General features: G+C 36.0%; 1 protein-coding gene across 1 annotated transcript; it reads left to right on the forward strand.

Moving 5' to 3' along the window:
* Positions 1-7068: 7068 nt before the first annotated feature.
* Positions 7069-18780, forward strand: LOC149285927 (nostrin-like). The gene is made up of 16 exons (XM_089494653.1): positions 7069-7095; positions 8097-8182; positions 9005-9088; positions 9767-9829; positions 10465-10546; positions 11950-12012; positions 12654-12758; positions 13315-13440; positions 14256-14354; positions 14920-15045; positions 15129-15237; positions 15926-16014; positions 16096-16221; positions 16455-16701; positions 17955-18038; positions 18653-18780. Exons 1-16 carry the CDS (start codon positions 7069-7071, stop codon positions 18778-18780), a joined length of 1644 nt encoding a protein of 547 aa, XP_089350779.1.
* Positions 18781-20298: the final 1518 nt, after the last annotated feature.

The raw sequence follows: 20298 nt of genomic DNA on the forward strand, positions 1-20298 counted from the left end.
TTCTGAGTCCAAAGTGATAAATAAACTGTTAACTGCTACTGGAAACATTAAGTACCTTGTGAATTAAGTTTCTTCATATATCTCTGCACCAGAAATCAGTATCAGAATATCAAAGAATTTGAACCGTGCACTGCCATTATTCTAATTATTATTGTGAATGATGAAAGAATAACGATCAATATGTGTGGGCATGCATTTATGTTTCTATATAATTAATTCAATAGAATCAGTATTTTCATCGGTTTGAAAGTTTTTGGAGATTTTACATTTGTTTTGAATTATTTGGGATAGGAAATATCATTTCTTTTCACTTTTTTTCTGTTTGTTGTGACAAGGATTATGTTTTGTGTTCTTTCCTTCACATTCCATGGGTGATTGTGTAGTTATTTTGTCTGCTTACTATGTTAATACATTTCAAGTGTTCGGGTATAAACTACCATACACCAAAATTTCCACATTTTTAAAAAGGAGAGTAGTTCTGGAAAACTTGTCATTCACCGTTGAAGTGATTTTCGTACAAAAAATCTACTTTTCTTGTTGTCGAAGTCATACCATGTTACAGCATTCAGTAAATTTCCATTGAGAATATATCTAAATCAGATGCTATTACATAGTCTAATAATTCTTAGTGCAGTTTATCATAGGGACTTACTGCTTACAAAAGAAAATAGTTTTCAGTGTTCTTTCCAGTACACACATGGGTATATAAAACATATGATGTCATCATGGATTATAGCAATAATGTTTTGTATTATATTGCATCAATATTGTTAAGCTCAGGGGGCATAACAATGGCATTTCGTTATACCCCTTACCAATATGTACAGGAGCAGCAAATAAAGCTATGTTCTCCTTAAGGTCACTTGATGAATAAGTGTATCATTTACTAATGAACAACAAAACTGTTACATAATAGAGTTCTATCCTTGTTAAGCTTACGATGTAAAAGAATATGTTTGATAAAAAGGAAAACTTGGGATGCATTTTATACAAGCTGATATTGGATAATTGTACTCTTGCATCTTGCATAGTGGTGGATGTAACTCTGGTAAAATGGTGCTAATGACCGTCAATGTCACATGTGAGTAAGCCATTTGTATTAAAGAGTAAGCCAAGTTGTGACAGAGACCGAAACTAGGCTGGATCATAGAGCCAAGTGCAAGCCTGGCTGAACTCGCTTTCCACATATTAGGTAGTTACGGGTTTTAGCCAAATCAGCTTTGGCTCACACTGCCTTTCTTCTTGATAAGATAGACAGAGCCAATTCTCCTCGTACCCAGGAGGACTCATCCAGCTTGATCACTACTAAGTGAGGTGAGTATGGCAGTTAGTGCCTGCTGCCCTATCTTGTATGATAAAAGTGGCCACTGTGAATATTTCAGCCAGGTCATGTAGGAGTTTAATTTCCCCTTTGATTTCATTGGGATTGAATGTCAGCGAGCAAATTGGTGGATGTGCTGGATCCTACAGTAACTGGGGACCGCGGAGAAAATATGCAAGCCCTTAAGTATTCTTAGTCTAAGTCATCCTTGGCACTTGGCAGTTAGTGGCTACTGTCCAAAGAATAACCTGGCAAAAAGCACAGGGGGATAACTGCCCCCTGGATTGTTCTGAAATATTTTGAGCCAATGTATTATCCTTGCAGTTCCGCATCTAATAATGTGCATTGGATCACATTGGATAGTGCAATTTATGCGTGTTGTTTGCCAAATACCAGCTTTAAGACCGCAGCCACTTGGCAAGACTTCCCGCTGGGTAGAATGTTGCCAGGAGAGAGCTGGGCTAAATATACACAAATATTCTTAACAAAATGAATTCCAATGCTGGTAGGCTGAATTTTTATATAAAAAAGTAATAATAAAGATTTTTTTTTCTGACTAAAATGTCAAATTAATATTTTTTGGATGAATTGATTTAATTTACTTTGCAGGCACAGCAGTTGGGCTAACAATTAGAGCTCAAATCTGCAGTCATTTAAACCTGAGTTATATAAGGATTTAATGCTTACATTTAACAAATGACAATATTACCGTTAAACCTCTCATTATTCTGTAGAAAAAAGAAAACACTATATGGATTGCCAATTTGAGGCTTATTGGATAGAGAAAGAGATGCAACAAGCATCATAAGTTGAGCAAAATAGGAAATTGGGATAAATACTCAATATTGAGAATTAATTGTAAGCATTTTTTTCTCTTTTTATGTAATATAACGCATATTATAAGGGTGAAGCCCTTTTTCTCTGTGTCTCTTGGCAACTTTGTTCTTTCTTTGGGATGTGGCCATGCCCACTTACCGCCCACTTTCCACTCACGCCCCACCCACTAAAGGCTATCTGGGACTTGTCCCACCCATGAATAAACCTGATCTCCCAGAATAGGGAGACTCTGGGTAGCCTACACTAGGAAAGTCACAAATTATTGCTAATAATATCCATTATAACATATCATTAAAATATTAAAACAGCATCAAAGCATACAGCGCTCTGGAATATGTTAATGCTATATAAATCAATACATAATAATATTTATTTAGACTCTGGTTCATATGCATACACAATTCCCCTATAACACGCCCAAGTGTGAAATACAATCATTAAAATGAGATAAGGTTATTTTTTTAAAACTTTATGTTTAAATACATCTGTTATCCAGCTTTACTTAACATCTGCAGAACAAATAAATCATTATGAAGTTGAACTCATAATAATTCTGCACATTTTTACACATTTTCCATAATCAGATAAACGTGCTAATGCAGGGAATGGTGCAATACATTTTTTGCCTATTATCCCGTTCCTCTGAGGCTATGCAGTACTAACAATGGTGCTTTATTGCAATTCTTCTTAGAGTTTATTCAAGATTTGGGGCTAAAATGCATGAATTCAGACTTGTACTATGGGAAGATACATCCAAATTCTAATTCGAAGTCACAGCAAAATAATGGTACTGTATTGTGAAAACCCTTCTTTGCATAATGCTTTGTAATCCATGAAGGAATTTAAAGTATTTTCGGCCACGTTTTAGCAATACTTCCTTCTTTTTCTAAAACGTCATTTATTTTAAAAAATGAAGTGAAGAGGCACAGAATGTTTACCTATTACAATTAATCAATGCAAATATGCATTGAAAAAAAAATAATATTCGTTATACTCTGAGCAATTCAAGGAGATGTATTGATAAGGGATATATAGAGGACCATCCATATCTTCAGTAAGATCTTCAATGTAGTGTCAATGACCTTAGTAGATTATATGGCTATTACAAAGAATTCCAAAGCTATTGAATCCAAATTACTCACATGCTATTTTCCACACTGAGCATTGTGTTCACTTACGTAGAAAAAAGTACCCCATTTTGTATAGTGTTATAATGGTATTACTATGCGGCATATAAAACAAAGCAAGAATTCAGTGTATGCCCAGCGAATACCATTAAAAAAAACCAACTATCTAAGGCATAAGTATTTGGGATTCCATCACACTATATGGGGATATATTACTTAGGTCAAAGTACCCCAAAGTATCCCAAGTTTGGCGAGTCCTATCTAATTTTTCATCTTACTTACCAATGAGCTGAATCAGTGGGACTGCTTTGCATTTTAACCCAAAAGAGACTCCCATGCAATTTAAAGCCCTCTTTGGATGCTATCAATTCAGGAGTGTCTGCTCAACCCTAAGGTTTGGTCAGAACTTGCAAATATTCACAACAAAATAAATATACAAGAATAAATGAGTTGTAGAATCCAGTTCATGTATACACGCTTGGGGCCAGACTTGTGTATCTTTAACATGTCCAACAGTAAACACAGAAATAATGAGGTAATATCACACCCTGGGGTGCAGTATAATGATGGCAGAGGGGATAAAAGTAAGTTGCAGGTGTCTTGCGAGTTATACGTTCTGTTTAATCACTTTTTTTTATCAAATAATATGATATGACAGAAATTAGCATTATAAGATTATTTTACAGTAAATCAATTATTTTCTCATTCCTTGATCTCCTCAATCCAGCCTACTGAGAGTTATGACATGGTGGGTGTGACAGGACCAACCCGTACCCTGACTGGGTACACCCGCCAGACGCTGCTTGCTTCTCTCCATAGCCACCAGGAATAAAAGACTTCAATCGTCAGGTGGAGGTAGTGTCAAAGACAGCTGGAAACACAACGCTCCTCAGGAACATCGGTGGCACTGCAGCCTAACAAGACTGTGTTTAACTGTTTTGACAGGGACAGCACTGAGACTTAACAAGACAGAACCCATATTGAGGTAAAACAGGAACTGATTTCATTGGGAACAGCAGAGATATTTATACAGACAACATGGTTGGATCAGGAGTATAATCCCATGAACTACCTGACAGCTCTTCGCCTCCATACAGGCCAGCATCAAAAAGTCATTATTTCAGGGTGATCCCGAGGGGATGTGGAGGGAGGGAGTGGCATCAGGAGATCTCAGGGTACAAGGATGTTTTGTTCCAAAAAAGCGATTCAATCCGACATGGGGACCCTGAGCAACAGTGTCGGAAATGTCCCTGGGAATAGTAAGCGCGGCAGCCAGGCCAGAGTTCCATAGTCGCGGCTAGCTAAACCCCCAGTCATTAAGATAGGTAAGAAAACCAGGGTTCCCAAATGAGCTCCTTCTCCATAACCACCTCTGATGTCCTTAGCAACGCAGTTTCAATTGTCGGTGGTCATCGCGCAGTTCCTAGCCGCCATACAGTTCTATGAATTTGGGGCTAGGACCCGGTCAGGCGCATGGAGCGTTTCTGGCCATATAGAGCCCCCATAGCCGGCTAGTTCATGGAAGTCTGGTTAGGGCAGACCAGACATGGTTTTTCAGTCACACTGTCCCCCCCAATGAGGACAAGGTGACATAAGAGGGGGGTAGGCTGGCAAAGAGTCTCCCAAGGAATCCATTGAGTTTGGGGCAAACTCGAATCTACCCCCATGTGTCCTCAGCCTCAGGGGGTTACCGTGACAGCAGGGAATCCAATCACCAGAGGTGCTGCCACCCTTCAGATCCTAGGACAGAATATGAAATTGGTTCAGTGATGAGCCAAGGCAGTGCCCCTGATGCCAGAAAGACCTAATTTTGTAACTTTTAAACTTCTTTACTTTGTGTAAAGTGCTAGGATAGAACATCATCCAGCCTAAGAAGAACTTGCACTAATATATTTTTGTAAATTATTATTTTGATATTTGGCAATTGATTGCTAGCAGTTAGAAACAGTAGTCATTTTCCTTATTTTGTTTTTCAAGCCTCTATGGAGTTACAACTCTCCAAAGTTGTCCATGGTTAATTATAATACGAGTATTCAGGGGCCACAGAGAGTAATGAGTATATGTAATAAGTACTCAACGTTTTTACCCATGAACATGCCATGTTGCCACAGCTGGGGACTTTGCTTTAGGGTGTGTAGTTAGAGGTGTGGCAGAACTTTAGCTTTACTGAGACCTTTTATGTGGCTGTCACCTATTGTAACAGAGTAAAAAGTTTGGAAGATAAAGGTGTATTCTATTTATACCATTTAATATTTATCTGTTCCTATACACATTATTGTGGCATTTAATGCAGCAGAACACTATAAACACTCAAACCCGACAAATAAACAGTATGTAGACAGCTGGTTTTGTGTCCCAAAAAGGGAGCATTTCTCCTGAAGGGGGACACTTGGGAGGTATGAATAATTAAAGGGCAGAGAAGAAAGATGCACAAGTTCTAATTTGCATTTTTCTTCTTGAAAAAAAGAAGCCCAACCCTGTATTTCAGTAAAACAATGTTTTTTTTCATACATGGACAAACTGAAATTGTGAAGCTTCATAAATTCTTTATTTCTCGAGGATCAAGGCTCATTGTGGGGGACGAAGACTGGCCCGTGTAGTCAAATCCAACAGACACGCTACTGTAGCTCAAATTGTTGAAAACGTTAATGCTGGTTCTGATAGAAAGGTGTCAAAACACAGTGCATCGTAGTTTGTTGCGTATAGGGGTTGCTTAGGTGCAGACCAGTCAGGGTGCCCATGCTGACCCCTGTCCAAATTGCCTACAATGGGCACGTGAGCATAAGAACTGGACCACGGAGCAATGGAAGAAGGGGGGCCTGGTTGGATGAATCACGTTTTCTATTACATCACATGGATGGCCGGTGCGTGTGCGTCACCTGGAGAATGCATGGTACCAGAATGCATCCATGGAGGCCACACCTCGCAACTTATAGGACTTAAAGGACCTGCTGCTTACGTCTTGGTGCAGATACCACAGCATCTTTAGAGGTCTAGTGGAGTCATGCCTCGACGGGTCAGGGCTGTTCTGGTGGCAAAAGGGGGACCTAAACCATATTAGGCAGGTGGTCATAATGTTATGGATGATTGGTGTATATATTTATGTACACTACCATTCAAAAGTTTGGGGTCACTTAGAAATGTCCTTGTTTTTGAAAGAAGAGCAAATGTTGTCCATTAAAATAACGTGAAATGGATGAGAAATGCAGCGCAGACGTTAATGTTGTAAATGACTATTGTAGCTGGGAACGGCTGATTTTTAATGGAATATCTTCATAGGTGGCCTACAGCCCTTTATCACTCCCGTGTTCCAATGGCACGTTGTCTTAGTTTAAAAGCCTTTTTTATAGGACAAATCCTTGTTATAACCTACCCCGTCTTATTGTTTCATAGAACGGCATTCAGTATATAGACTTTTAAACAATACACAATCAGAACAAGGCTTTCTTTGTCATCAGAATGAAGAGTAAAGTCCGCGCCATATGTGGGTTGGCTTCATTGCTGATACTCTGTAATAAGTTACTGTTTATGTAGCAAAACACACATTACTTGTGCACCAGAGCAGCTGCCAAATTGCTGCAGAATATTATTATCACTGACCCGATACGCATGTTATACGATGACTGTGTTAAGAAATATTTTTATTGTCCTTTGCTGATATGTATCAAGCCTTGGTAAATATGTGACAAGATGTAAAAGCTCCCAGAATGCCCCGCTCCTTCCTTACCCTCCTTGCCTCACCCTTGTATTCTAAGCCTTATGGACCAAATACACCTTTTCACAATGAAAAATCCTTTATCGGGCTCTACAGTAAGTACCCCATCTACTATTTTAAAAAAGCAAACTACTTAAAAGCGACTTAAAAGATACTGGCAACGACATGTGTATCATATTTATTTTTATGCCAAAGGGAATTTCATTAGTTTCCTTGGTAAATATATTCTTATCTTGATTAAGCGTTTAATATACAGCAATTAGGAAACATAAACTCTATAGTCGTTTCATATTCAGGATTTTCAGATTTTATTAATTATGATATAATACCCATGGCACCTGTAAAACAAAAATAATATTAAATATATATAAATATATAAATATATATATATATATATATACATCAAAAATTTAATTTTATTTATCGGTAGGATTTTGTTATTTGTAGACTGTAATTATTTGCAGTAAGTTCAGGCTTTACTTTTGCATTGCATTTGCATTTTTTTAAATTTCACAGCATATAATAATCTTTAGTTTGACGTAATATTTAGGATAATTTATCGGAATATTATTGTTATAGTTTTAATGGCTTCTTTGCATTCCCTGCTTTAACAAAAAAAATTTGTTGTTTTCTTTTATTTTCTATAAACAAATGATATAAATGGTAAATTCATGATTTTGCAAAGGAGCATAAGGGGGATTTCAGAAAAAAGAAAAAAAACCCCACAAAAACATGGTGTATTTTCCATGTTTTGCACTCTTTTCAGTAGTTTTAGTAGTTTCTAGCCAGTAAAGGAGTAGGTAGGTCATTTATTTACTCCTATGACTGACAGATGGGTATGTGATATGCGTTGGCATATATGTAATTAGTTATTCACGCTTTATCATTCAAACAGTTAATAGTCTGGCAGCGCTCATTTTATTGACATATTCTGTAAGGCAAAGTTCATTTTTTCCTCCCGGTTTCTCACAATTCTTATCTGAAATTATACCTGATTATGCTAAACATGAAATGTGCAAAAAAAAAAAAAAGATAATTTAAATTATGAATTTTGCTGTATCTGACTAATGATTCGTATTATTCTTACATTTGTCAGTATGAAAAGATATATCAGGACTTAAAAAATATATCTAAAAATGGAGAGGCCTTTTGCAAATCACTCATGTCAGTTCTACAACAAAGGTAAGTTTTTAGCTTTTTTTAATAATGCAAAATACAATATTTAATATTACTGTGGTTATTGCTACAAAAAAAACAAAAACACGTTGCTTTACCATGTTCTGCTGCATATGTACATATGAACTAGACATAATGAAAGGAAGTTTTATTTTACTGAGGGGGTGGTGGATAAATGAAACAAACTCCCAGCAGTGGTAGAGGCTAATACAGAGAGAGAATTTAAGCATACATCGACAGAGGACTGATTGAGGTCTGCGTCTTGACATGAAGAAAAGCATGTAGACAAGTTGGGACCAGTAGTTCTTATCTGCCATCAATTTCTATCTCGCTATTGTTTTACTGTATTTCTCCCCCCAAAAAAGGTTTTGATATTGAGATCACATTACACAAGGGGAGGGGGGGCATTTTGCCCCATTAATTGAAAACATTACATGTAACATAATTTATGATGTCACTCAAGATGACATTACTCAATAGATTCAATCATTGTTTTAAACCACCTGGTCATATGAATATGAAAGAAAAAGGCTTCTAGTTCAAGAGGCACTCAAAACTTTTGACGGGTTCGGGCAATAAATGGTCTTTCCTCAGGCTGTGTATAATACTTAAAACTTTCATCATGTAACGATACACAAACATATGATTACAATAATTGGTAAATACTTCAATTATAATAATAATAATGAAAATATGTTATATAATTCTAATCTATGAGAGCTCTAGTTACAAAGAAGATGATAGATAGATAGATAGATAGATAGATAGATAGATAGATAGCTATAATATGAGTTATTAATGTATTGATGATATGTGTTAATAATTTAGGTCCAACTTAGAAATGAGCTATGCTAAAGGACTTGAAAAACTTGCTAACAAACTGACAAAAGCATTGGACAGCATGAACAAAAAGTAAGTAAATAAGCACACATTGGTCACATAGACAATGCCACTTGGTTTTATCTATAGCTGGGTGAGCTGGCATCGGCTCAATATGGGCTTGAACCAAGTACCAGGCTTGGCCCTGGTTTGGGAATAGGACTGAGAAGACCAGAGCTTAGCTCAAACGCCTCCTCTTGATCTTCATTTTGTTCTGTAAGGATGCTGGCATAGATGTTCCTTCAGACGCCATCAAGTCCACCTTAACTTGTGCTGTGAAACCAACAATCTCATTCATCTCTAGTGTTTTCTACAACCGCAAAACCGTGGACTATTGTTATTCTATGTGTTGTTTCTATTTTTTACAATATCTTCACCAATATTGAATCTACAATGTTACTGTGCTATCAAAGTACAGAGTGGTGATATTATTTGTTTGAGATTCCATTACCTGTCTAGTTTGAGTTGGTTTCACAAGAGATTAGGTGAATGAATGAAAGTAAGCTGGCTGAAAACTACTCCTTACCCTTCAGCCTACAATTAAGTATGAACTGATATATCTGAAAGGGCCACAGTGTGCCATGGGCCTTGGCTGGTATGTCCACCATTCAATAGCTTTAGAATCCCAATGGCACAACAGTGTAGGTTTTCTAATAGCATGATGGATAAATAAACCAATTAATGCTCTCTGACACCACGTCTTACGTTTAGTTGCATCCACAATGCATGGACCTGTGCTTCTGAAGAAATGAGGACAACAGCTGAGGTTCACAAGTAAGTTTTGCAGTGTATTGATTAAGAGTTGTATACAACTTATTTTCTTACTGCTATTTTTTGTGTTTGTTTATGACATCTACGAAAAATTGTTATAGAAAATAAGGCCATACTTTTAAATAATGATCCATCTACCTCAGTGCTCATTGTGCAATGGTATTATGGAGGTCCCTACATGCCCCCAAACTAGTGCCCCAACACTCATGAGTCTGAGCACTGGAATATTATGTCATTTCCTGGAGCTCAGACACAGGGAGCTTATGAGGACCACGATGGATAATGTTACGCTGTGTGTATAAGTGTGTGTGTAAGTATGCAACTGGACTCATCCTGAGGTACCCAAGGTGTATGGTTGTGTGTGTGCATGTTAGTGTGTGTAAGCATGTTACTGTGTCTGTGTGTATCTAAGAGCCGCTTAGGTGCCCCACCATAAGCCTTGTCCATGACTTGAGAAATACGCTAACATGTTAATAACATTTCTAACCATACCTGTTTATCAATCCATTTTTAACAAACCTGTTAATAATGTTGTTATTAAAATATTTGATATGTGTACAGTGATCTTGCTGGTGCCAAACAGGTAATTTATATACAACATGGTTTAGTACAAGATTTTTCCTTCATTTTTCTCATAGAAAACTAGGCATTGTAATTCAGACAGAGGCTATAAAACCAACAAATCAGGTTTTGGAAGAACATGACAAAAGGAAGAAAAAGGTAACTTTTATCATTTTTCTGCATTATAATCTTGAATAGGAGTTTTCCTTTATAGAACGTTTCCACAAGTACAACATAATCTTGAACTGGCTAAATTCTTGTTCTTGTGAACATTTTGTCTCGTGAGGTTTAGAACATTGTGCGGCTTTGCGTAGTCCACCATTACAAGCATCTTGGGCTCTATTCAATGATTCATTTAAGAAAATAGATATTTTATTAAAAAGAACATTACAGCCATAATCACAGGCAATCCAAGCAAATAAGAAATCCCCCAATTGCAAACTACTTAAATACATTAACAAATTTAGAATGCATATTTTATGATCACAGCACAGCATGCCATGAGTCATTTCCACAGCAGAAGCTCATTACAGTCAGTGTGGTCCCTTTACTAGAAGTTGTTTTCTATTGATTTTTCTTAACTGTGGCCATTTAGAATATTCAGCTACTATTTTGGGTTCAGCCAGACATTTGAATCACAAATCATTTTCAATGATGAGTTAATGTTTAGACAGGTCATTGAAACAAGATCCTTATTTCTTAAACTGTAGCGCATTCTATGATTATTTACCATCTTTGATCATAAATTCTGGTGCAGGGATATTTTGTGTTGAAAAATATGGTTATAGACAATCATTTGGAACTGATTATGTGATTCTAGATTTTTTTCCCACTATTTTGAATTTTTGCATGTACGCTGCTTTATTTTGTATATATAAGATAAAAGCACCTAGTTATATGGCATAGTTGAGATTTTACGGTAAATTTTGCAATTCTTGTATACACCAGTGCTATATTCAGGCTTAGGCTGACTAGGCTCAGGTTCAGGGAGGAAGCAGTCCCAGCCACAAAACCTGGGGCAGATCGCTCTCTTGGGCAATCAGGTACCCCAGTGTCCAACTGCTGAACGGACCTGTTACAAGGGAGAGATTCCAAATTGGCCTATAAACAGCACCTGTTTACTCTATATACTGCTTTAAAAAGCTCTATATCTACTTCTAAAAATAAAAATCGATAAATCAACCTCATATTATCAAAGTCGAGAAGTTGGTTCCATACATCTTAGGCCTCCCTAGAACAGAAACTCTGTAGAAGTAAGAATCGACATTAAGCTCTCAAATGAATGCCTGTCATTGAAAAGGCTAATGTGTTGGATTTAAGCTATGAATCCTACCAAGTTTGTTGATATAGTTATCATGACTGTTTTCTTGAAAGTCATGGATCTGTTACTGGGACTTTTGTGTCTAGTTAGAACTTCTTCATATTTTCCAGATCATAACACAAAGTGTCAGTTGCATGATCGGTACCCTCAGACGTTCTGCTGATTTTTTAACATCAATTGAATAATGTCATTTTTTATATGTAGGTAATTTACAACAGAATTTTTTTTTTTAATTTACAAGCTAGATAATGAAGTTGAAAAGATGGCAAATTCTGTACTAAGCAACTGGAGACAACAGATCAAGGTATTTTTACCTTCTGCCTAATGAGATATGCAAGTATATGAAGTTTGCTTAATTGTAGAAAGTCTAACCATTAAATTATTCAAAGTTAGTAAAAGTAATATGCCCAGAACGAAAGATTGGAGAATAGGACTGATTCTTTTACTAAATGTTAAGTTGATAATAGAAGAAGGGGTATGTTAAATTACCCATCTTAGGTCACTGACCCTTAGTTCTACGTATGCATTCTTTTGCATTGTTAAAGACTGAATTTCATTCTATATTACAGGTTACTTAATTATGGCTACATATTAAGCACATTCAACAAAAGGTTTCAAATGGCCAAGAGATTAGAGGAGAGCTGGCACCACTGAGCCCAAAATATAATGTCTCGAAACATTCGGCTACAATGTTTGGCAATGATCAATAAGCAAAATCCACTCCTGTCCTTTACAAAGGACTACTTAAAAGGGGCACACAAAGGATACAGTCAGGCTGTAAATGCTGTCTAAAATCCTTGGTACTGTTTGACCCCTGGAGGCTATATGTGGTACTGCATTTATCTCTAGCAACAGTCAACCATTTTACAAAGAATTCAGTGGGCAGTGAATATTAAGAGAAGTATTTGTAAATATTACTTAAAACATCATGTTTGTCCTCTACAGACTAAAAAAAAGCTAATGGACCACACAAAAAAGCATGAAACCCTGTTCCATCATGTTGAAGCAGAAAACAGTAAACAGACCCTAACAGAAAAGGAAAGACAAAAGGTGGTAACCGACATTTAATACAACAAATATATATAAACCATATACAATATGGATCTCATATTTTATTTTCTAGTAGAAAAGTCACCAAAGAGTATTTTGGAGTTTAATTAAAAATATAAAAAAAACAATTCACTTATCCAAGTTTATTGATACATATTAAATCTTTGAGATTTTATCTGTATTTTGCAAGGTTAACCTGGTCCTTCTTGCAGGAGAAACTTTATGGGGTTAGCTTATAATGCATAGGAAGGGAAAATAAATGTTATGGTTGGTTAAAATAACTTTTTTTTTAATATAATGACTTTTTTAATATAATGAAACATTTGTGGGTTATATATTATGTGGATTTGCACTGAAATTTGTAGTTATAGTTATTGAACTCCATTGGACTGAAGAGATATTACAGGACAATTCACCTAAAGCAAGTTGGAGGAGAATAGGACATGTCTTGATGGCATTGAGTGAATTAGACATAAATAGTAACATTTTATATGACAATGGGGTACAGTACAATGATGATTTCCTAATAATGTGTTGAATTGTTCTCCAATAACAGCTGTTCAATAAACTAAAAAAATCAACAGAAGTATTGACAAAAACAGATGCCGATTATTACCAAGAAAATATAGCTGGCCAAGCTGTGCGACTGAAATGGGAAAATGTCCTTGAAAATTGTTATGCGGTAATTATTAATGATCTTATGTCTCGCTGTTATAAAGTCCATATTGATTTTGGAAACACAAGACTGAATTATGCAAAACAGATTTTAGATGACATGACTTAATGTTGACTATGGAACCAGAGATGTAAATTCATGAGCATTCTAACCTCTATATATCTATTATTATTTGTTACAAGCATAAAATATCTCCTCTGTCGTGCTGCCACAAGGTGGCTGTATCAGGACAAGAGAGGACAATGAAAAGCGCAACACAATATAGTTATTTTATTTTAATCATAAAGACATTAATCAGAGAGCAACTTGGCTTTTATCAATGGCCCTAGGCAAAGGGGAGCCAAAGAAATGGTTAAGCAAGAATTATACAACAAAACAAGAAATCAGTGTATAGCCAGTAAATACTATTTAAGAGCACCTATCTGAAGAATAAATATTGGTGATTGTGTCAAATTATATGGCCATATATTGCTTAGCTCGCCACTACCCCAAAGTAACCCAGTTTTGTAGGTATATGGCAATATAATGTGATGGAATCCCTAATATTTATGCCTTAGATGTTTTTATTGGTCTAGCAGCACCCCAGAACCTGAATTTTTACATTATTAGGGTTAGCTTTACTTTCTGTATTTTTAGGAAGAATTGTGTCATGTGTTAAGGCCTTCTGGAAACTAACTTTATATCTGGTGTAAAACTACGTTCCAACGATCATATCAAGTTTTATACTATTACAAAACATTGTGACTTAAATGAGTTGGTGTTGATTCATGATTTTTTAAATCCGCTAAATAATGTGTGTTTTATATACTTTATTATTTAAGAGTATTCAAGAACTTGAAAAAGAGAGAATACAGCTCCTTTCTCACATTCTTACACGGTACAACCAGCATGTTTCAAATTTTGGACAAACACTGAACACGGTAAGTGATATTTGGCAATATTTTGTGTCTATTCTCTGAAGTACCTTTAGGCGTCATTGTATGCATCAAACATATCTCTTGAGATTCCTAATCATGCTAGGATTATATTATCGTAAGCAAATACATCATCTTTCATCTATAAACAGAAAAGGCTGTACTGATGTCATCTGCATTCAGCTCTTGGACATCTTATTTCAATTCTTCTGGCGTTAAGAACAATTTTATCTAAGCTGAATAAATTCTGTCGCGATCTCGGATAATTACAGACACAATAGTTGTTTCTGAGTTGTATAAAGGCATTTTAACTCATTACCTGAATTATATACACTGTCTATGTTTTTACCCCCCTGTCTGGGGCATGTGTGCGCAGGGCTCACGGGAACTGTATGCGCTTAGCAAAAAATGGTGGCTTGCTATCTTCTCCTGTACGTAGATTATTAGTTGCTAAATAACAATAAAATAACTAAAGTAGAGAAGAACACTTAACAGCTATTGTTTCTATGATGTATGTTTGTTTCATGGTGCTTTTGTCTACTCTCTTCTGTGAATGTATTATTTATTACAGAGTCAAAACCTAATTGACCAAGCTATTAAAAGTATTGATGTTGAAAAGGACATTCAGACTTTCCTGGAAGACACAGCCGTTTATTCTGAAAACAACAAATCTGAATTTCTACTGTTGGATTATTATGTGAGTATAGTGCATTGTGAAATATTTTTTCTTTTTAGAGAAAAGAACTTAGAGGCTCCTGTTTAACTCTTTATAATCAATAGGAAGAAGATGGTTCATCTGTAATGAATGGCGAAAGAAGAATAGCTTCCATTAATACAAAGCTTGAAAGGCTACAACATGACATTGAAAAGGCTCTGAAAGACAAGGACGGTATAAGCTTTGATCATACTTTAATATTATTTATTGAGACAAAATGTAAAGTAGGCCCTTCAGTCACATAGAAGTCTAAGCTAAGAATACTGGTAATATTGAAGAACCGCAGAGACGGAATGTTAAGACTAATTTGTTCAACTTGGAAATCTAAGGCATGCTCGGGCCTGGAAAATCATTCCTGGTGCAGCTTGGAACTCTGTAGTGAGTGGTGCTACAGACGCCAGGTGATTTGTATGGGCTACTAACTTCACCACTCAGCAATCCCACTCTGTGAGTGTGCGTGGTCTAACGCTTTATGGAGGAGTGTTTGCTACTCCTACATGACTTGTGGCAAAGCTGACTCGTGGCAAAGGTGGCATCTTATGACCATGTTTAAAGTCACTGAGCTCCTTAGTATGACCCATTCTACTGCCAATGTTTGTCTATAGAGATGGCTGCCTAATTTTATACATCTGTTATCAGCGTGTGTGGGTGAAACAGCTAAACTCCATAACTGAGTATGTCACATACTTTTGGTTATATAGTGTACAACCATGCCTACTAAGATGACATGCTTACTCAAAGTCCATCAAGTTCTACCAACATTGGACCAGAGTTACATAGTGATTTCACTCTAGTTTAAGATTATCTTATTTATGATTCTCTGTCAATGTCTTATTTCATCTGGCTATCATTCTCTTCATAGGACTGGAGAAAATGTTGAAGGCCTATGATGAAAATCCGGCATTTTCAGATATCAAAAATGAAGAAAATACATCTGACCTTCTAGAAGAGGTACACCATGTATATTAAAAAATATTTATGTAGCACACTGTTTCGTTTGTGTTTTAAAATGCGTATGTTATTTTTTTATAGACCAAGTTGAAAATAAGCCTTTTGGAAGCAAATCACTTTAAACTATCCTCGGCTCTGGCTACTTTGGAAAAGAGATCTGCACCTTCGCACCCATGCAGTGAATGCATCAGTACGTGGAAAGAGAAGGTCGCATTCTTATTTTGTTATTCACTTTATAGATACTATTAATATGAGAGTTAGAATTTAAAAATTCTCCTCTTAGAGTACCACCCTTGGGCTTCACCTCGTCAGCCTGGGACTGCATTCTCCCCTGCACATCAAAAGCATTTCTTTGCATTCTCTATGGTTTTCTGCTGTATCAATAAAAAATCTAAATTTAAAATAAATGTAGTATCTTTTGCACATCTTTCTGCCCACAGGGCTGCCAGCACTGCTCCGTCCAGATATCACGGTCTATAAATGCTAAAAAACTTAGGCGCTCTCAAAGTGTGCGCTCATCTATCCGACGGAGCGCTCGCTTCAGCAGTATGGGATCTCATGATAAATATGAGACCGTAGAAGATTCCACTGATTTGCCCAGCAAACCACCACGAGGGCTAACAAAAAGAATTCCTAAAACTCCAGTTTATTCCAATGTGGATGCGGAGTGGGATGACACGCCAAATGGTAATTAATCTCATATCCATGTTTAAGAAATGTATGCATGTATAAAATATTATATTCTGCTAATTATGTTTTAAATATTTAATTAAAAATAAATAAAATGCAAAGGAGATGAGCAAGGGGTCGTAGTCTAATACTAGAGGGTCAGAGGTTTAGATGTAAAGTAATGAGAAGGTGGTAGATAAATGGAGCAGCCTGCCATCAGAAGCAGTTGAAGCTACTGTGAGAGAATTTAAACATGCATGAAATAGGTATGAAGCTATCCTGAAACTAAGAGCAAACCAAAGACTGATTCTTTACATTAGGAAAAAAAAGGGCCGACTAGATGGGCCGAACAGTTTTGTGCCGTCAAATTCTATAGCAAACGTTACTACCATTGAATGACCAAATTCTAAAAGTCAACCAAAACAGTACAATCCGATGTCTAGCTCTGCCATAAACAACTCAAATATGATGGTCTTTTCCCTAAACCAGTGTTAATGTAAAGGATTCGAGCTCTAAAGCAGATGCAATAACTATTTTTATTATTATTATTATTATTATCTTTTATTTATATAGCGCCAACAATTTACGCAGCGCTTAATACAATACATAAGTTCAAGGGGTATGACAAGACGAGAATTGACAGACTAAGACAAACCGATACATTAGGTGGAGAGAGCTAATTTATTTCTGGATTTTACGTAATTAATATTTGCTTTTCAAGACCAGGCCATATGGTATTGACGTACAGGGAACAGAATTTTAACATTTTAAGAAATGTGTAAGAATTGAATAAATGCCTGGAATTAAAAACCCTGTTATAGTTTTCTTTGCTGATTGATTTCTGTCATGTTGCCCCTAGACACAGGTGCATCTTAATTGGAATTTTTAATCTTTTAAAATCTTTGAGATTGATCTCAATCACCAATACTTTTATTTTGAACGTTTGCTACATAAAGTAAAATGAGATACATTTGGATGTATTGCTATTTGTTTAAATTCTATGTTTGAATTAATGTAACAAAGTTTCCCATTATTGGATAATTTTACCCTTATCCCCCTGGGATGTTACCAAAGTGAATACGTTCTGCAATGTAGAATTATATTTTCTTAGTACTTCTAAGTTAAAATGGGTTGGGAGAGCAATGTTTTGGAGGAATATATACGGGTATTAATTAAGAAGTTGGTCTTTGGGAAAGTGATATTTCTGATATTTTGAAATAAAAGTGAGAATATGATCTTGACATTATATATTACTATATTTCCAATTACAGACTCAAACACTGATGAAAACAGCTCATTCAAAGTTTTGTATCCATACCAGGCTCAGAGGCCTGATGAACTCATCTTACAGAAAGGTACATCTGAAATCCTGAAATTGTTCTCCAAAGTCCATCGTGTATTCTATACACATATCTAGAAACGTTTATAGTTCCCCTTTGACCACCAGGGTTATGAGAATATACATGTATATGGTCACTGGTTACTTTTGGTGCTTGTGAACATGACCCCACCGCTGTGGTCTATTTTTTAAGTAAAAAAAATTGGAATGGTAAAAGCTAATGCAGTGAGAGAATTTAGACATAACACAATAAAGCTATAATGAATCTAAGAAGAGACCAAGGACTGGTGAAGGTTTGTGTCCTTACAACAGGAAAATTGGGCAGACTAGATGGGCCAAACGGTTCTTATCTTATGTCGGAAGTGGCGATCCGGGGTGGCCGTCCCCGAGGTGGGGTAGGTGTAGGTCTCCTGTGCTAGAGAGCTGTGCTATGGAGGCCTTTAGCCTCCATAGGTCCACTACTCTTCAAGTTACTACTAACTGTTTTGCAGAGGACATAAAATGTACAGATGATGACATTGATGTACAATCACTAACAATTAGGTCATCACTATTTGCTCATGATCTCCAGGTTATTAGACAATTTTATAGGAACTTGTTGTAAATTTATGTGTATCTATTTTTTGGCAGGTGATCACGTTCTAGTTCATCGCAAGGATGAAGATGGCTGGTGGTACGGTACCATTAATGGAAAGAAGGGTTATTTTCCAGCTGCATACGTGGAAGGGACAGATGGAGGTCAATCATCTAACGCATAAAAGCTTCTAAATGGAAAGTGTCTCATTTGTTTATTCAAAACAGGGAGAATACATTGTTGCAAAGCTGTGTTCTTTGTTTACATAAATGAATACTGAATTTACTAATTGATTAAATGCAGATTTAATGTTTTTTTTAACCTAAAATGTGCTTGTACTATTTACAGGTTATAGAATGATTATATTTCATGTATTTTTAAATTAATCCTAGACTTTTTATACTGCAAGTGAAATTACTCTATGATGACTAGACAGTTAGATCAATAATAATATTTTCTAACTATTACGTGTTGATGTTAAACATTGATCAGTTGCAAACCTGTCAGCATAAGACACTCTATGTGCATATTAAAATTTAGTTCAGAAACAGCCTCATATTATTGTATATGTCGCCATTATGTAACAAAATACACATTATGCAACACAATATAGTGTCTTTACATTTTTTTTTTTAATTTTATCCTAATTTCATTGTCATTGGCATGTTTGGTCACCATAATATTCTTAGCCATTACAGAGTAAGTCTGCAAAGTATTTAGTTGAAGTCTGGGTCTCAAGAGGTTTACATAATAATCACTGGGACAATAAAACCTTTAAAAATATAAAGTCCTTGAGACTTCTTTTTGAACATTATACTTTAAACCTACCAACTATTCAATCATGTTTGATGAAGATTGAAAAGATAAGGTTATAGACCTAAATGGTGCAGCCCTATGGAACTCATATTAATTCAATGTTGGTACAGTGAATGAGTTTTTGTGTATTTTCTCTTCTGAAAGCAGAATATAAGACAGTAACTCAACTAAAATTTTTCAGTGCCAAATTTTTTTATGTTTTTGTCTCTTGAATGACAGCAAGGGTGTGCTGTCAAAAAAAAGTAATTAGGAACTCATGAAGACTCACATCAACCTCAAGGAAATTCTTGTGTTAATTAATATTTATGTTACCAGTGGCTTAACTACAGGGGTCACATCGGTTGCATGTGACCGAGCCCGCCAACTCTAGGGGTCCAGGTGACCCCAGCAACCACTTGTTCCTGTCTCCTCGCGCCCGTCTCTCTGTATCGCTTCAAAGTTGGTAAAATAAAAAGCGCCCTTCCAAAACAATTTTGAACCGGCACAAAGATAGACATGCATGCAGCACTAAATTAAATTAATTTCCATAATTAAGTGATAACATTTTTAGAAATTGCACATTAAAAATATCAGGTTCATTTGTGCGCTAGACCTTCACATTTACTAACACGTACGTAGTTCTGGGCTTACAGCCAGGAGGAGTAACCTACATTTTCTTTCTCCTTATCTATATTTTTTACTGTAAATTATTTAACGAACATTTTGACTGATCAGAATATTAATTTATTTTTACACACCTTAAAATTTCCAAATATTGCATTAGAAGTTGAAGTCATATGCTATAAGGTTAACTGTACAAGGTCATGTCCTTGTGCTTCAAATATATAACCAGCTATATTCCCTGCCATGTTTTTATATCTTCAAGATAAAAAAAGTATTAATTGGT

This window comes from Sceloporus occidentalis, unplaced genomic scaffold, assembly GCF_023333645.1.
Source record: "Sceloporus occidentalis isolate IW3139 unplaced genomic scaffold, rSceOcc1.0.p SCAF_74, whole genome shotgun sequence".
NCBI classification, from domain to species: Eukaryota; Metazoa; Chordata; class Lepidosauria; order Squamata; family Phrynosomatidae; genus Sceloporus; species Sceloporus occidentalis.